The sequence below is a fragment of the Zonotrichia albicollis genome, chromosome 37, assembly GCF_047830755.1.
Source record: "Zonotrichia albicollis isolate bZonAlb1 chromosome 37, bZonAlb1.hap1, whole genome shotgun sequence".
Lineage (NCBI taxonomy): Eukaryota > Metazoa > Chordata > Aves > Passeriformes > Passerellidae > Zonotrichia > Zonotrichia albicollis.
In genome coordinates, this window is record NC_133855.1 from 3,676,384 (window position 1) to 3,692,345 (window position 15,962).

Sequence of the window (15,962 nt, forward strand, 5' to 3'; positions counted from 1 at the left end):
CTCCTCCCATATTTTCCCTTATAAGTGAAAGTTGTCTCCTCCCTGGGCCCAGTCAATCACCCCCTTCTCCTCCCAGGTTTCAAGAATTTTCTTTTCTCTGGGAGTTATGGTTGGCTGTAGCCCCGGAGCCCCTCCTATGCTTCATAACAGTTGGTTACTTTGGTATATCAATTATGTTTCGCACCTCCAAATATGTATTACTATTGGTTAGCCGGGTTTCCCTGCCTTTTCCCCCCTTTTCCCTTAAAAACCCTCTCCCGCCCCCTGTTCGGGGCCATTTGCTGGGTGGTTCCCCTCCTCGTTGGTGCTTCTGTAATAAACCGACAGTTTACCTCCGGCAAGTGGTTGCCTCCTAATTCGTCTCACACCACGCCACTCTGAGCTATCACCCAGCTCAGCCCGAGACCAAGATGCCGAGGGGGGCTGGCTTCAGATGCGCAGGGGCACTGGCCTTCGCCCCTCACCAGCTAGCCGGATCCAGGGCCGTGTACGCCCACACGCAGTGTTGGCGCCCAATGCGGGGCTGGAATAGTGGATAGCTGACCACGAAACAGACCCCTCGGAGTGGACTTTTTAGTTCCAGTGGACGCCGCACTACCCCAGGTGGGAGCAGGCTCTGTTTTAGGAGCGGCGCTACCTGGGGATCGGGATCGGGAATCCTCGCATCCAGAGAGGACGATTCCGGAGACGATTCCTCCGCCTGGTTCATCGTTTGCTGCTTCCACCGGATTGGTAAGGTCGGGCCCTGCTTTGGGGACCTTTCCGACTTTCCCCCTTGCCTTTTTAAAATTTCCCTGGGAGTTCATGCCCTGCCTTGAGGACCCACCCTCCCACCCTCTTTCCTTGATTTTTTTTTTTCCTTTTACTGAAGCCCCAGACTTGGGGACAGTAGGGGGAGCAGGGGCTGGTGGAAAGTGGCTTGTTGTTTCAGTTTCTGTTGTTTTCAGGCGGGGGGTTGTACCATCAGAGGAATTTCCCCCCTTTCTAGTATCAGCAGTTCCTGTGCTAGAAAGGTACTATGGGTGCTAGTTTGGGAAAATCCCAGAAGGAGGTTAATTATATTGTTAAGGGTTTACTGCTTGGAGGTGGCCAGAAGGCCCCCAAGCAAGAATTAAAATTTTTAACTAAGTGGGTCTTTTCTAAGTTCCCTGAAATTTCCCCAGAACTTGCAAAACAGCCACGACTTTGGGCAGCCGTTTTGGCAAAATTAGAAGAAGCAGTAAATTCCAGGGAGACAAAATTAGCGACCGTGGCATTTTGGGTGAACAGAGTACTCACAACACTCTCCTCGTCCGGGGAACTGAAGAAAAGCCCTGCTCGTCCCCGTTCCCCGCGTTCGGCTCCCGTTACCCCACAACCCTCTCCCTCTTCCCATAGGCAGGAGCCCTCGAGAGGGATTTTGAAGGCCGGCAAAAAGCAGGGCTTCCATCCTGCCCCTGCTCCCTCTCGACCGGCTCAGCCTCCCCGTTTGAGGAGCCCTGGCCAAGCTCCTCCTCCATCCTCACCCTCTACCCCAGTTCCCAAGTCCCCGGTTGTAACCCCCAAGTCTGTTCGGTTTAGTACCGTTTAGTACCAGATGGCGAGGACCACGCGGTCGCTGCCGCCAGAGCTCCTTCTTCTTCCACTACCCCTTTTCTCTCAAGCGGCAACTGTCGACGGAAGGAGACCAGGACATCCAGTTGATCATCACAGGTCCAATTTTATTGATCAGCACAGCGGGTTAAATACAGTTCGTAATTAACTTCATGCATATTGCAAAAGTTGAGCTCAGGATTGGTTAGTTACATATCAGCAGTTACACCTACTTTTACATCCCTATGGTCCTACTTTTGATACTTTCTACATATTCTTAGGAGATATTCAGGACTAATCTCTACTCCCTTTCTCCATGTTGCAGCAAGGCCACTGATTGCAAGCTGCTGACATCTCCTTTCAGCTTGCTGACTGCTGATTTCTCAGCTTGACCAGTGGCAATATGTCAGCATGGCCTTTCTCAGCTAACCAACTATTAATAAAGCTCTCCACATTAAAGCTCTCCACAGGCAACCCCTTCCTTTACCCTGAACACACCCCTTGCCCAATCCCCCCTCCCTCATATCCTCCCCCCGTCCCGCTCGCTCCTCCGTACTCAGACACACCTTCAGCTCCCCCTCAAACTCCTCCCCCGGTTCAGCCTCCCGTTCCCTCCTCCCCGGCTCCACTTTCGTTTTCCCTTCCGCCTCCGAACACCACCCGGGGGGAGAGAGTGGTGGGTGGCCTTGCACACTCCCTCGCCTTGCGTCATCGCCAAACCCCGCCTCAACCTCCTCCAGTTTCAGTTCCAACACCCTTCCCCCCGGATCCCACGGTTTGTGTTCGGAGGGGGGAGGGGTGCCTAGCCACAAGCCTCAGCAAATGCCTTTGCTAGAAGCGGCCCCGTTTACCTACCACCTAGGCGGGGAGATGACCCCTCAGGCTCGGTTGGTGCCCTTAGCAGAGGCACGGATTAAAGAACTGTGCAAGGCACAGAAAGACTACTCCCGAAGGTCAGAATACTTCCAGGGTTTGCTACATAATACCCTTTCTCAGGGAGATTTAGTGCCGGCAGATCTGAGGGCACTCTTCTCCAGCCTTATAAGGCCTATGGAATTCAGAGTCTGGGTGAGGGAATGGGGGAGGGAAATATCGGAGGTTCTCCCAAGTTTTTGGGGGAATCCAGCACTGTCTCATGATGCAGATGGTATGATAATTACCCCAGAACATCTTTTGGGTGAAGGACAGTGGGCAGAAGGGGCAAATCAAGCTAAAGCCTTATTCCCCTCCCAGCTGGTGGAGACGGCCCGAGCAGCTGAACGGGCTTTCTTCAAGCTGGAAGTAGTTACTTCCCAATGGGAGGATGATGAGGTTTTGCAAGGAGAGCATGAACCATACATGTAATTTATGGAGGGCCTCTAAAGATATGTGGAAGCACAGGCACTCGGGGATGACGATAGGGAAATGATGCTCCAGAGAATGGCATATAGCAATGCAAACGCTGATTGCCACAAAGTTAAAAGACTCTCCCTCGTAGTCCTCGGCCCACAGTAGAGGCCATGATAGATGTTGTGGTGCGTCAGGTCTCCCTGTCATCATGGCATAAGAGGGTTTCCGTGGTTTTTGCTGAATGCCCCGTGCAGGACTGCATAGAGGCAGAAGCTGCCCCCGTTGCCGGCCCTCCAACACCTGGGGCGGGCAAGAGAACATTGGCAACCCACCCCTGTCATCTCTGTGGTAAAGTGGGACATTGGATGCCCCAGTGCCCTATGCACCAAGACTACATGGAATGGAGGTGGAAGCGGGAAAAGGAGGAGAATCAAAAGAAAAAAACTAGGATTGGAGCGCAGTCCCTCCCTGCGCACGGATAGAAATGTGGCGGGCTGTTTATCATCATCCGGGGAGAGAAGAAACGAGGGAGAACCGCCGCACACCTTGCCGGATTTAACGTACCTATCGAATTCGAAACACTTTACCTGTGATATTCTGCCCAAACCTGTACTTAACACCATGTCCTCTGTTTCCCCTTACAGGCTGCAGCTAACTAGGAGCATTTACCTCCCTAGCAGTAATTTGCAGCTGGTGTCTGTCGACTTGCAACACCCGGGTCGCTGGAGGAAACTGGGACGATGCGGGTGGACCGTCGTCGGTAGACACAAAGCACACACCGCGAGACATCCACATAGTCCCTGGTCTGGTAACTACCGACCGGGACCGCTTCACGGTAGGGCTGTATTGTGTCAGACCCCCGCTTTTCCTCCCTAAGGGACAGGTCATTGCTCAGGCCATTCCTGTGCCAGATAAAGACCATTGGTCGAGCCCGACAGAGAAGGACTCGCCTCCGACCGTGGCCTGGACACAGTTGGTAGGGAAGGAGAAGCCCCGCCTTACATGTCAACTTTCATTGGGCGGGGACAAGAAATTAGTGAGGGGTCTTTTGGACACGGGTGCAGATGTGACGATCATTCCCTACCGGGAATGGCCGTCGCATTGGGGCCTGCAAAGCGCAGCGGGCACAATTTCTGGTGTTGGGGGCCTCCAATTGGCAAACCAATCAAAGAGCATTGTGCAAATTAAGGGGCCCGACGGGCAATTGGCTTCTATACGCCCGTTCGTTCTAGATTATACAGAGCCTCTCTGGGGAAGGGAGCTTTTAGCCCAGTGGGGAGCCAAAACCGATCTCCCGACGGCTCCCCAGGTTTTTCGGGCAGTGGCCACTGAGGAGTGCTGGACCTGGAAACTGAATTGGCTTTCAGATAAACCAGTACAGGTCAAGCAGTGGCCACTTAACAAGCAAAAACTAAAGGCACTCAACGAGCTCGTTCAGGAGCAGTTATTGAAAGGCCACCTGGAAGAGACCATGTCACCTTGGAACTCCCCAGTGTTTGTCATCAAAAAACCTAATAAGGATAAGTGGCAGCTCCTGACCGACCTTCGCTGAATTAATAAATTAATAATTGACATGGGTTCCCTTCAGCCAGGGATGCCCTCCCCAGAAATGCTCCCCCAAGATTGGGAATTAGCTGTGATTGATATAAAAGATTGCTTTTTCCAAATTCCCCTTCACCCAGATGATGCCCCGCGATTCGCATTCACAGTTCCGTCCATCAACTGTGAGTCCCCAGCCAAGCGCTATCTTGGCGTGTGCTGCCGCAAGGCCTGAAGGTCAGCCCTGTGATCTGCCAGTGGGTCTTTCTGAGCCACCATAGGTCCAAAAGAATGACACGGCCACAGGAGTTGATAGCAGAACAGATTCTCAAAGCAAGATAGAGGATCAGAGAGCTTGCAGGCTGTGATTTCTCATGCATACAGATCCCAATTAAATTGGAATCGGGCCAATTTAAACTAAAGACCTTTGAAGAACTGCTGCAAACTAATGAATACCTTCAGTTTGCACTCAACAGCTACACTGGGCGCATCGCGGTAAACCAGCCGGCCCACAAATTATTCAATTCGGAGTTTAAATTCTCGTTGAAAAAGGTTCAGAGCAAGAAGCCACTGGATGCTGTGACGGATTTTACTGACGCATCTGGAGCATCCCACAGGTCAGTGATGACTTGGAAGGATCCTCAGAACTCAGCAGTGGGAGACCGATGTTGCTGTTGTAGAGGGCTCTCCACAAGTTGCTGAGTTGGACGCAGTCGTCAGGGCATTTCAGAAATTCCCTGGACCTTTCAATTTGGTCACAGATTCTGCGTATGTCGCAGGTGTAGTGTCTCGAGCTGAGTCAGCTGTTCTTCAAGAGATCACTAATAAGAGATTACTTGAATTGCTGAATAGGCTCATCGAGTTAGTCTCCAACCGCGAGCATCCATTCTATGTCATGCATGTGAGATCACACACAGATCTACCTGGGTTCATTGCGGAGGGAAACCGTCGCGCCGATTTTTAGCGGCGGCTGCTGTTTCGCAGGCCCCCCTCCCAGATGTGTTCAGTCAGGCTAAAATCAGCCACCAACTGCTCCATCAAAATGCCCCTGGTCTGTTTCGTCAGTTCAATCTGACGCAGGAGCAGGCCAAGGCGATAGTGGCCACATGTCCCCAATGCCAGCAAGATCAAATGCCTACCGTAGCCTCGGGGGCTAATCCCCGAGGTTTGGCAAGCTGCGAGCTGTGGCAGATGGATGTAACGCACATTCCATCTTTTGGTCGATTGTGTTATGTCCACGTCTCAGTGGACACCTTCTCCGGGGCGATCTATGCTTCTGCCCACACAGGTGAAAGGGCAGCGGATGTTCAGAGGCATCTGCTCCAGGCATTCGCTGTCTTGGGCATCCCTAGGACCTTAAAAACAGAAAACAGCCCTGCGTATGCTTCCAAGGAGCTGCGAAGCTTTCTGCAGCAATGGGGAATAGTGCATAAAACCGGCATCCCCTATTCCCCGACAGGCCAAGCCATGGTGAAAAGAGCTCACCAGAGCCTTAAGAAAATCCTATCCTGGCAACAACCGGCGATGAAGGCAGAAACCCCCCAAGTCCAGCTATCAAGGGCATTGTATACACTCAACTTCCTGAATTGCTCTTTTGACAGCCAAAACCCTCCAATAGTCCGACATTTCGGCAGTCACCAGCAGCTGCAGCCTAAAACCAAGCCACCGGTTCTTGTAAAAGATCCGGAGACCTGGCGGACGGAGGGCCCCTTTGACCTGGTAACTTGGGGAAGGGGATATGCCTGCGTGTCCACTCCCTCGGGTCCCAAGTGGGTACCATCTAAGTGGGTCAGACCCTTCGTCCCGAAGCAGGGGATCAAGAAGGAGGCAGTACCACAGGTCCGGCAAGCATGTTGGCGTCGGCAGAAGAAACTATCCCATCAATCCTCCTCATTCTCTCCAGATCTCACTCCAGTTACTGAAGAACCCTCTCCCCCAGCTTCTCCTCCACCCCTTGACCTTTTATACCACCTTTCCTCCTTTTCCCCCCCAGCTCCAACCATCACCCCTCGTGAGTTTTACTTAAATTGGTTGTTTGGGGAGGAACCATATCTGTGAATCCTGCATACTTTTACGGCTCTCCTTTCATTTCAGTTTCATCTCCCCGAATGGCCTCCGAATTGACAACGCTGGCTCTCAACCCTTGTTTGTTGTTGACCGTGCTGATGACCTGCGGAGTCCTTCTGCCACCTGCGGAGCCGTGGGTCATCCCCCAGCCAAAAATCAACGTCTGGCGTGCCTTGGCCCAATCATTAGGACAGGACAGTATATGCCTCGACACCGGCGCAGCAGAGGACCCGATGTCGTCTTGCCTTGTGGGGATCCCTTTCTCCCCAGGCGAGTTCCCCTCTGCCTTCCAGTCTGCCCTTTCCCCCGTTTTGGCCCAGAGCCTAACTTTCCTCCCCGGTTTTGAACCCAGAAACGCCTGGAGAAACGGAGTAGCTAGGCTGAGTCCTGCGCCCTCCGAGCCCACAGAGCTGCACCTACTCGGTTCCGCTAACTCTTCAATTTGCTTTCAGTTCGAATATACTTATGCCCCCATAGATAAGGGCAGTGAGGTGGTCTGGCAGACAAAGAAAAAATATCAAGCGAGCCAGTGGTGCCGCGCTGTTCTAAAAATCATCGGCCCCACCAACTACCAAGCGGACCCCTTACGCCCTTCCCAGGGGGGTGTTCTTGATTTGTGGCGATCGAGCGTGGGCAGGCATCCCCTCTGGCCTGATCGGAGGCCGTGCACATTTGGCCGGCTGACGCTGTTTACCCCCAACATCACCCAAATTATCAGTTGGAAAAGGAATAACATCACATCCGAATTGGCCAGATCCAAAAGAGATCTTAAAAATCTCACTGAAGATTGTGATGATAAAGTTACCCATTGGTCTCATTCTAAATCCGTCGCCTTTACCATTTTATTGCCATGGTTATCGGTGGCGAAATCTCTGGGTGAATTGGGCCGCCTGAAGTGTTGGGTGGTTAAACAAGCCAATTATACTTCAGCCGCGTTATACGACCTCCTTAAAGACGAGGAAATTACAAGGAAGGCAACGCTCCAAAACAGAGCAGCAATAGATTTTCTACTTCTGCTCCATCACCATCACTGTGAGGAGTTTGAGGGCCTCTGCTGTCTGAACCTGTCCTCTTGGGCCGAGGACGCCAGACACTCCATAAAAAATCTCCAAGACCTCGTCCATCAGGTCAGGCAAGAGACATCAGACTGGCTGGGGGACATATTCAAGGGTTGGGGCCTTAGCGGGTGGGCCAGTTTGGTGTTAGAATCAGTTTGTAAAGTGGTTTTGAGTTTGATTGTATTTTGCGTTTTGATCGTACTGATCCGTAGTTTGATCAAAGGACTAATAGCTAAAGCCACCTCAACGACTGTCAATCATGCCGCACTCCCTCTGGAGGAACATTTCGAGCTGGAGGACCTCTCCTCAGAAGCCGGAGGAGATTCAGATGAAGAGAGATCCACTGAGCTGCCTCAAGAACATAAGTGGGCTAGCGAACTCCAGCTCGAAGAAAGCGAAGATTGGCAGGACAAGCCGCAGGCACCTTCCTTTTGAGTTGAATAGACAGTCTAAAATTTTTATTTTATTTGATAAGAAATGGGGAGATGCTGTGGTGTGTTCTTAAGTTTGTCAGTTTGCTCCCTCATTTTCTGTATTAAATGGTTTCTTCCTTCCCTGTTAGTTCCCGCCGCTGCTACCCTGTCAGTTAGGTTGCTATGGTAACCTCGCTGTTCTTAGTTGCCGATATGAAACTGCTCCTCCCATATTTTCCCTTATAAGTGAAAGTTGTCTCCTCCCTGGGCCCAGTCAATCACCCCCTTCTCCTCCCAGGTTTCAAGAATTTTCTTTTCTCTGGGAGTTATGGTTGGCTGTAGCCCCGGAGCCCCTCCTATGCTTCATAACAGTTGGTTACTTTGGTCTATCAATTATGTTTCGCACCTCCAAATATGTATTACTATTGGTTAGCCGGGTTTCCCTGCCTTTTCCCCCCTTTTCCCTTAAAAACCCTCTCCCGCCCCCTGTTCGGGGCCATTTGCTGGGTGGTTCCCCTCCTCGTTGGTGCTTCTGTAATAAACCGACAGTTTACCTCCGGCAAGTGGTCGCCTCCTAATTCGTCTCACACCGCACCGCTCCGAGCTATCACCCAGCTCAGCCTGAGGCCAAGATGCCGAGGGGGGCTGGCTTCAGATGCGCAGGGGCACCGGCCTTCGCCCCTCACCAGCTAGCCCACGTGTGTACGCCCATGCGCAAGTAGCAATTTTGGCTGTGGAGGAATAAGAAAATTATTTTCCTCTTTTCCATAGGAAGGAAAGCACAGAGCCCCAATGTTTCAGGGGCTGATGAACTACAGTCACTAGAGACCAGGGCCATCCAGACCTGTCTGTAATGGCAGCTTTTGTGTAGGAGCAATCTTTGGATATATGGCTTTGGCGGTGGAATCCCATTTTCAACCATGAGCACCTGGAGAAGAAGGATGGTTCTTTTTCCTTAGGTAGGAAAGCACCGATCCCCAATGTATTTCAGGGCAGAATAGAGGCAACCACCAGAGGTCAAGGCCAGCCAGAGCTGTCTGTCCTGGGAGCTCTTGTCTGGGAGAAAAAAACCTTTGCATGTAGGAATTTTGGAGGAAAAGTACCAGTTTTGGCCATGGGTGCCTGTGCAGGAGGGATAGTTCTTTTCTGTATGAAGGAAAGCACAGAGCCCCAGTGTTTGAAGGCAAGTGAGACCCAGCTTCCAGGAAGACAAGACCATCCAGACTCGTTGGCAATGGCAGCTTTTGTCTGGGAGCAATCTCTGGGTATTGGGAATTTTGGAGGGGGAATCCCATTTTGGCTATGGATGCTTGAATGAGACGGGCAGTTCTTATCCATTTGAAGGAAAGCCCAGAGCCCCAGTGTTTCAGGGGTATAGGAGAAGAGACCCTCAACAAGCCAAGAGCAGTAGGACCAGTCAGGCCAGGCCAACCAGAGCTATTACCTGTTCCCTTGGATCCATGGGGCCCCACAGTTTCACATTGGCTTCTTGTTTCCATGGGGCCCTGCAGGGTCACAATGCTGGTATCATATTGGTTCCATGAAGCCCAGATATGTCACACTGGCCTCTTGTTTCCAAGGGGCCCACAGTGTCACAATGGTCCCTTGCTTCCATGAGGCCTGGCAGTGTCACAGGGGTCTCCTTGGTACCACAGTGTCACAATAGACCCTTGATTCCATGGGGTCACAGTGTCACAACAGACCCTTGATTCACAATGTCAGAAGGGTCTCCTTGGTTCCATGAGGCTCTGCCGAGCCCCTTGATTCAACAAGGCCTCAAAGTGTCATAATATCCTCCAGGATTCCATGAGGCTCTGCAATGTCACCATGAACCTTTGGTTCCATGGGGTCCCACCCCATGAATCTTTAGTTCCATGGGCCCTGAAGTGTCACAATGGATTCCTTGGTTCCATGGTGCCACACAGAGTAACAACTGCCCCTTGGCCTGCCAAGGCTCCAGAGTGTCCCAACGGTTCCTTGTTTCCATGAGGCCTTCTAGTGTCACAGTGGCCCCTTGGTTCAGTGAGGCCTTTGGAGTCACTATTGTCTCCATGATTCCATAACGCCTTGCAGTGTCACAACAGGTTATTGATTTCACTGAGCCCCATAGTGTCACTATGATCCCCTTGGCTCCACAAGGCTCTCAAGTGCCACAATGGGCCTTTGTTTCCACAAGGCCTCAAAGTGTAAAAATGGCCTCCATGGTTCCATGAGACCCTGCTGTGTCACAATGGACCTTTGGTTCCATGAGGCCCCAGAGTGTCACAATGGTACCCTTGGTTCCACTGGACCCTCCATCCCATGGAGACCCACAGTGTCCCCTGTAGGCCCCTTGCTTCCATGAGGCCCTGCCATGCTGTAATGGCCCCTTGGTTCCAGTGGGTCCCAAAGTGTCAGAATAGTCTCCATTGTTCCATGAGGTCCCACAAAGTCACTGTGCTCCCCTTGGTTTCACAGGACCCCAGAGTGTGACAATGGATTCGTGGTTCCATGAGATTCCTCAGTCCCAATGGTCTCCTTGGATCCGCAGTCACAGTGCCCCCTTAGCTTCATGTGGCCTTGCTGTGTACCAATGGCTCATGGTTCCATGAGGCCACACAGTTTAACAGTGGACCCTTGGTTCCATGAGGCCTTGCTGTGTCACAATGGACTCCTGGATCCATGAATGTTCATACTGCCAACAGTCTCCTTGGTTCTGCAGTGTCACAATGGACCCACGGTTCCACAAGGCCTTGCTGTGTCACAATGGCCCTTTGGTTCCAAGAGGTTTCTTAGGGTCACAATGATCTCCTTGGATCCGCAGTATCACAATGGGCCATTGGTTCAATGTAGCCCCAATGTGCCAAAATGGATTTTGGTTCCAGGGGGTTCCACTCTGTCAGAATGGACCCTTTGTTCCATGAGTTTGCACAGTGTCACAGCTGGCTGCTTGGTTCTGTGAGGCCCCACCATCACCAAATCTCCAAAATATCAGAATCATTCTCCTTAACACTAATTTGCTATTTAAGAGGGTATCATTTATTCAGGCCTGAGGTCTAGTGAGGGATAACTCCTAACCTTATGTAGACGTGTAATTCTACCAGTGTCACTAAATGTGTGTTACAATTCACTGATTACCCTGAAACCCACTCCAAGTTTCCAGTTTCAGACCTTCTGTTTTCTATGACTGCATTCTTGAGCCAGATGTCTTCTTCTCCTCCAACCATCCTTGCTGAGAAAGGAAACCCTGCATGCCTTGTTCCTGGGCTGAAAGTTCACAGGCACGGTAAAAATTGGATTAACCCTTTTGAAATAAGCTTTTGGTATTGAATTGAATTAATCCTTTTGGTATCAAGGCCAAGGCTTTGTGTGGGCAGGCAGAGTCAGGCAGGAGGCAGAGCTGTCAGCAAAGGAAGTGGCCCAGCCAGGTGGGGCAGCCGGGGGACGCTGACAGCCTGCAGGGACAGAGGCACAGGGCAGGGACACCGTGGGACAGCCTGGGTTGCACAGGGCACAGGGATGGGCAGCAGCTGCAACACAGCCCTGCCAGAGCCACCTTGGGCAGCACTTTGGCCATGGCTGCTGGGCCTGGGCCTGAGGCAGGAGCAGGAGACAAGTGACCCTTGCAGGCCTGGGGCCTCATTGCTTCCTTGTCCCTGCTCAGCAGCCTGGCAGGGGCCGCCCCATGCTCCTGTCCTTGGCATTGCCAATCCCCACATGCCAGTGCCCATCCCGGGAAGAGCCCTGAGCAAGGAGGGAGGGACAGCATCTGCCTGGCCAGGGGCTGGGGCTCAGGCCTTGGTCCTTTGCATTCCTGAAACACATCCAGGTGTGCTCAGCACCAGAGACACCTTTGCCTTGTTTGTCCCTGCCTGTCATCACTGCCTCCAGTGTTCTGCTCTCCCTGGAACCTGGGGACACTTTCTGAGTTGTGTTCCTCAGTGGGACCCATTAAAACTTCAAGAAACTTCAGAGTTTCAATTTAAGTTTGAGTTCTTGTGTAGTTTTTTGAACAGCCTCTTAGGGACTGAGTCTGAGGTAAACAGTACCAAAGTCCCAAGAGGCTCATTAAAGTCCTTGTGCTGTGTCTGTGCTGCTGAGCTTTAAAGGAACAGCTCTTCCCAGGACCAGCTCTTCTCCCAGCCCAGCAGGGCTGAGGGCTCTGCCTGCAGGCGCTGAGGGGACAGGAGCCAGGCAGAGGCAGGCTGAAGGCAATCAGGATTGGGAAGACATTGAGCTGAGCCTTCACTTGGGAAAACATCTTCACAGCCTTGTGCATGGTGAGTGTCTGGGTGCAGCGCAATGTCCCCTGTGCTCCTGGAGGGATTTCCTGAAGCCAGCACACCCCACAGCCTGGGGGATGTGTCAGGAGGACTCTCCCAGTTTCTCTGTGGCACAGGAGCAGGAGGAGGAGGGGGAGGAGGATGTGCTGCAGAGCAGGGCTGCCCTGGGCACCGTCAGAGGGACAGGGCAGGACGGCTCCTGCTGCCAGGGACAGCTGCAGGGGGTGAAGCTGGGGCTGCAGCCAGGGCTGCCCAGGGCTGTCCTGCAGAGCAGCTCCTGCAGCCCTCAGGGCTCTTGGCCAGCCCAGGCCGTGTGCCACCTGCCAGGGGCTGCTCTCAGCCTGCTTGGCAGTTCCCCATGGATGCTGCAGGGGACAAGTTGGAGGTGGAAGGAGCCACCCCCATCAAGGCAGATTCCTCCTGCTGTGGAGATGGTGCTGCATGGCCAGGGCTGCTCTCAGCTTTCTCCTAAAGGGAAGGGAAAGGGGCTGTCAGCTTTGGCTGTGTCACAGACTCCTGCACTGTCAGCCTGGGCATCAGCAGATGGGCCTCAGATCTCCCTCACAAAGTGCCTCCTCAGCCTACTCTCCCTACAGACAGCAGCAGCAGTACCTTGGCTTGCAGCATCTCTGTTTGTCTGCCCTGCCCTTAAGGTCCTGCTACCAGGGAGATGCCCCTGGGCAGTGCCCTGTGCTGGGAGGGGTCTGCAGGGCAGAGCTGAGCCCCCAGGGCTGGGCTGGGCTCTGGCAGCACTGGCAGGGACAAGGCTTGGATACAGAGAACCAGCTCCCAGTAGGCACAACTGCAGGCAGCAGAGAGCCAGACCAACCCTTAGTATCCCATCCTGTTAAGCTGCATAGGGAAAGAGAGAAGGGTTTGGATAAAATTATTTTTAAACTGGAGAATTCCAAAAGTCCACTGTATTTTTCAAGAAGGATTTAAGTGTGATCATGCTGAAATAGAGAGAGATTAAATGAACAAAGGGCACCTGTGTGGGACCAGCAGGCCTGACTGCGCTGGGGCACAGGGAGCCTGTTTTCCCTCTGGGCTCCCCAGTGTTCAGCCTGAGAGCAATGCTGAAGATAAAGCAGTAACTCAGAAGGAGCAGAAATCCAAAATAAAAAAAAAGAAATTAAAAAATTTCCTTCAAAACAAGATAAATATTTTGAGGGGATTCCTAATAAAAGAGCATAGGATGGACTCAAGGAAATCTGTCCAAGCTTGTCAATGTCTTCTTTCAACAGTTCACTATGCCCAGAGTGAAGGAATGTCCAACAGCAGCTCCATCGGCCACTTCCTCCTGCTGGCATTGGCAGACACGCGGCAGCTGCAGCTCCTGCACTTCTGCCTCTTGCTGGGCATCTCCCTGGCTGCTCTCCTGGGCAACAGCCTCATCATCAGCGCCATAGCCTGCGGCCACCACCTGCACACACCCATGTTCTTCTTCCTGCTCAACCTGGCCCTCAGCGACCCGGGCTCCATCTGCACCACTGTCCCCAAAGCCATGCAAAATTCCCTCTGGGACACCACGACCATCTCCTACACTGGATGTGCTGCTCAGCTCTTTTTCTTTCTCTTCTTTACTGGAGCAGAGTTTTTCCTCCTGACCATCATGTGCTACGACCGCTATGTGTCCATCTGCAAACCCCTGCACTACGGGACCCTCCTGGGCAGCAGAGCTTGTGCCCACATGGCAGCAGCTGCCTGGGCCAGTGGCTTTGTCTATTCTCTGCTGCACACAGCCAATACATTTTCCCTGCCCCTGTGTCATGGCAATGCCCTGGGCCAGTTCTTCTGTGAAATCCCACAGATCCTCAAGCTCTCCTGCTCCAAATCCTACCTCAGGGAACTTGGACTTCTTGCTGTTAGTGTTTGTTTGGCATTTGGTTGCTTTGTATTCATTGTTTTCTCCTATGTGCAGATCTTCAGGGTTGTGCTGTGGATCCCCTCTGAGCAGGGACGGCACAAAGCCTTTTCCACCTGCCTCCCTCACCTGGCTGTGGTCTCACTGTTCCTCAGCACTGGATCATTTGCTAACCTGAAACCTCCCTCTATGTCCTCCCCATCCCTGGATCTGACCCTGTCAGTTCTGTACTCGGTGGTGCCTCCAGCCCTGAATCCCCTCATCTACAGCCTGAGGAACCAGGAGCTCAAGGCTGCAGTGTGGACACTGATGACTGGATGCTTTCAGGAACATTAAACTGCTGATTAATTTCTGCAAATAACTTTTATTAAAAGTCATCTTTAAAAGTTCTTCTGGGTTTGTTTTCGTTTGTTTTTTTTTTTTACTTTTTTTATAATGACCACAGAAAAATTTCATTTCTTCTGACATTTCTCATTTTTTTTCTCTCCACCTTCCCTGTGCCCACACACTCTGTCCATGAGGGGCTGTGCTCTCAGTGGCTTTAAATGAACTAAAGGATGTCCCAGCAGAGTTTTCTGCAGAGATGCCCTTTTGTGTCCTTCTCTGAAGCTGCAGCAGCAATGTCTGTGTGCAGAGCTGAGGCAGATCAGTGCTGGCACAGCAGCTATGCCCAGCAGCAGTAGCAGCACTTGGTGTTGCCAGTGCTGCTGCCGTGGCCCTGCCCCGCTGCCGTGGTGGCCATGGTGTTACTGTAGGGCCTGAGTGCTCTCGGGGCCGGGCACAGCCCTGGGGGTGGCAGTGCTGGGGCTGCAGCAGGGACAGGCCATGGGCACTGCTGGAGCAGCGCTGACGCCTCAGGCCAGGGCCGGGGGGCTCCAGGCTCCTTGCCCAGGCTCTCTCAAGAGCACACCCAGGCCAATGCCCAGCACAGAAAAGCCCCGTGAGTAGGCCCAGGCTGGCCGTGGGCAGGCTGGGGGCAAACAGCATGGTTGGGGCTCTGCAAGGGCCCTGGGGCAGACGGGAAGGAGCAGCAGAGCAGGGGCTGATCCATCCCCAATGCGCTGGACAGCCCAGGGCAGCATCCCAGAGCGTCCTCATGGAGCTGCCAGCAACATCCCCCCTTTGCAGCATCCCCCCCGGCCTCTCCCCCAGCTCACACAGGTGCCCCATCCTTGCAGGCATGGACACGGCAGCACTGGCTCAGCAGCCCCTGTTTGCATTGCACAGAGCAGGGGGAGCACCCCCATGCTGTTGGTGTGGGGACATGAACCTGAGGGAGCACAAATGCCATCAGCCCCTGGGGCCAGCAAGGGCTGGGGGACACTAGGGAAACCACTCAGCTGTGTCCTGGCCTCTGCAGTCAGTCGGAAAGTTTGTTCCCATCAGCTGGGAGTTTCCTGTGCCACTGCAGATGCTGTTGCTCAGAGCCAGGGCTGCCGGGCAGCCAGCCCCAAACTGCCCTCACCATTTCCTTGGCTTCACCTTTGCTTTCTTTCCTCTTCCTGTTACAAATTTCTTCCCATTGCCCATCCCTGTTCCCTCCCCTGCAAATAGCCCATCCCTGTTTGCCCTTTCCTCTCTGGCCCCACTCCCCATTGCAGTTCCTGACTTGGCCCCATGGGAGCGTCCCTTGGGCAGCAGGATCATCCTGCAAGTGCTGCAGGAATTGTCTGCAGGCTCCTGCAGTGCCTCCTGCTGCTCCCTTGCCAGAGGCACCCCAGGCCAGGGGGGCACATCTGGGCTGCTGTGTCTGCCTCTGGGGCTCCCTGTTCTGGGCTGTGAGGAGGAGCTGCAGACGCTCAGCAGGACTGACAGGATGGGCTTTGGGGCTGGCAGGAGAAGCTGAGGGACCTGGGTT

General features: G+C 53.1%; 1 protein-coding gene across 1 annotated transcript; it reads left to right on the plus strand.

The window, feature by feature from the left end:
* Nucleotides 1–7,824: 7,824 nt before the first annotated feature.
* Nucleotides 7,825–14,440, plus strand: LOC141726645 (olfactory receptor 14C36-like). Its single transcript, XM_074531596.1, has 2 exons — nt 7,825–7,930; nt 13,485–14,440. The coding sequence occupies exons 1-2, from the start codon at nt 7,825–7,827 to the stop codon at nt 14,438–14,440; spliced, it is 1,062 nt and encodes a 353-aa protein (XP_074387697.1).
* Nucleotides 14,441–15,962: the final 1,522 nt, after the last annotated feature.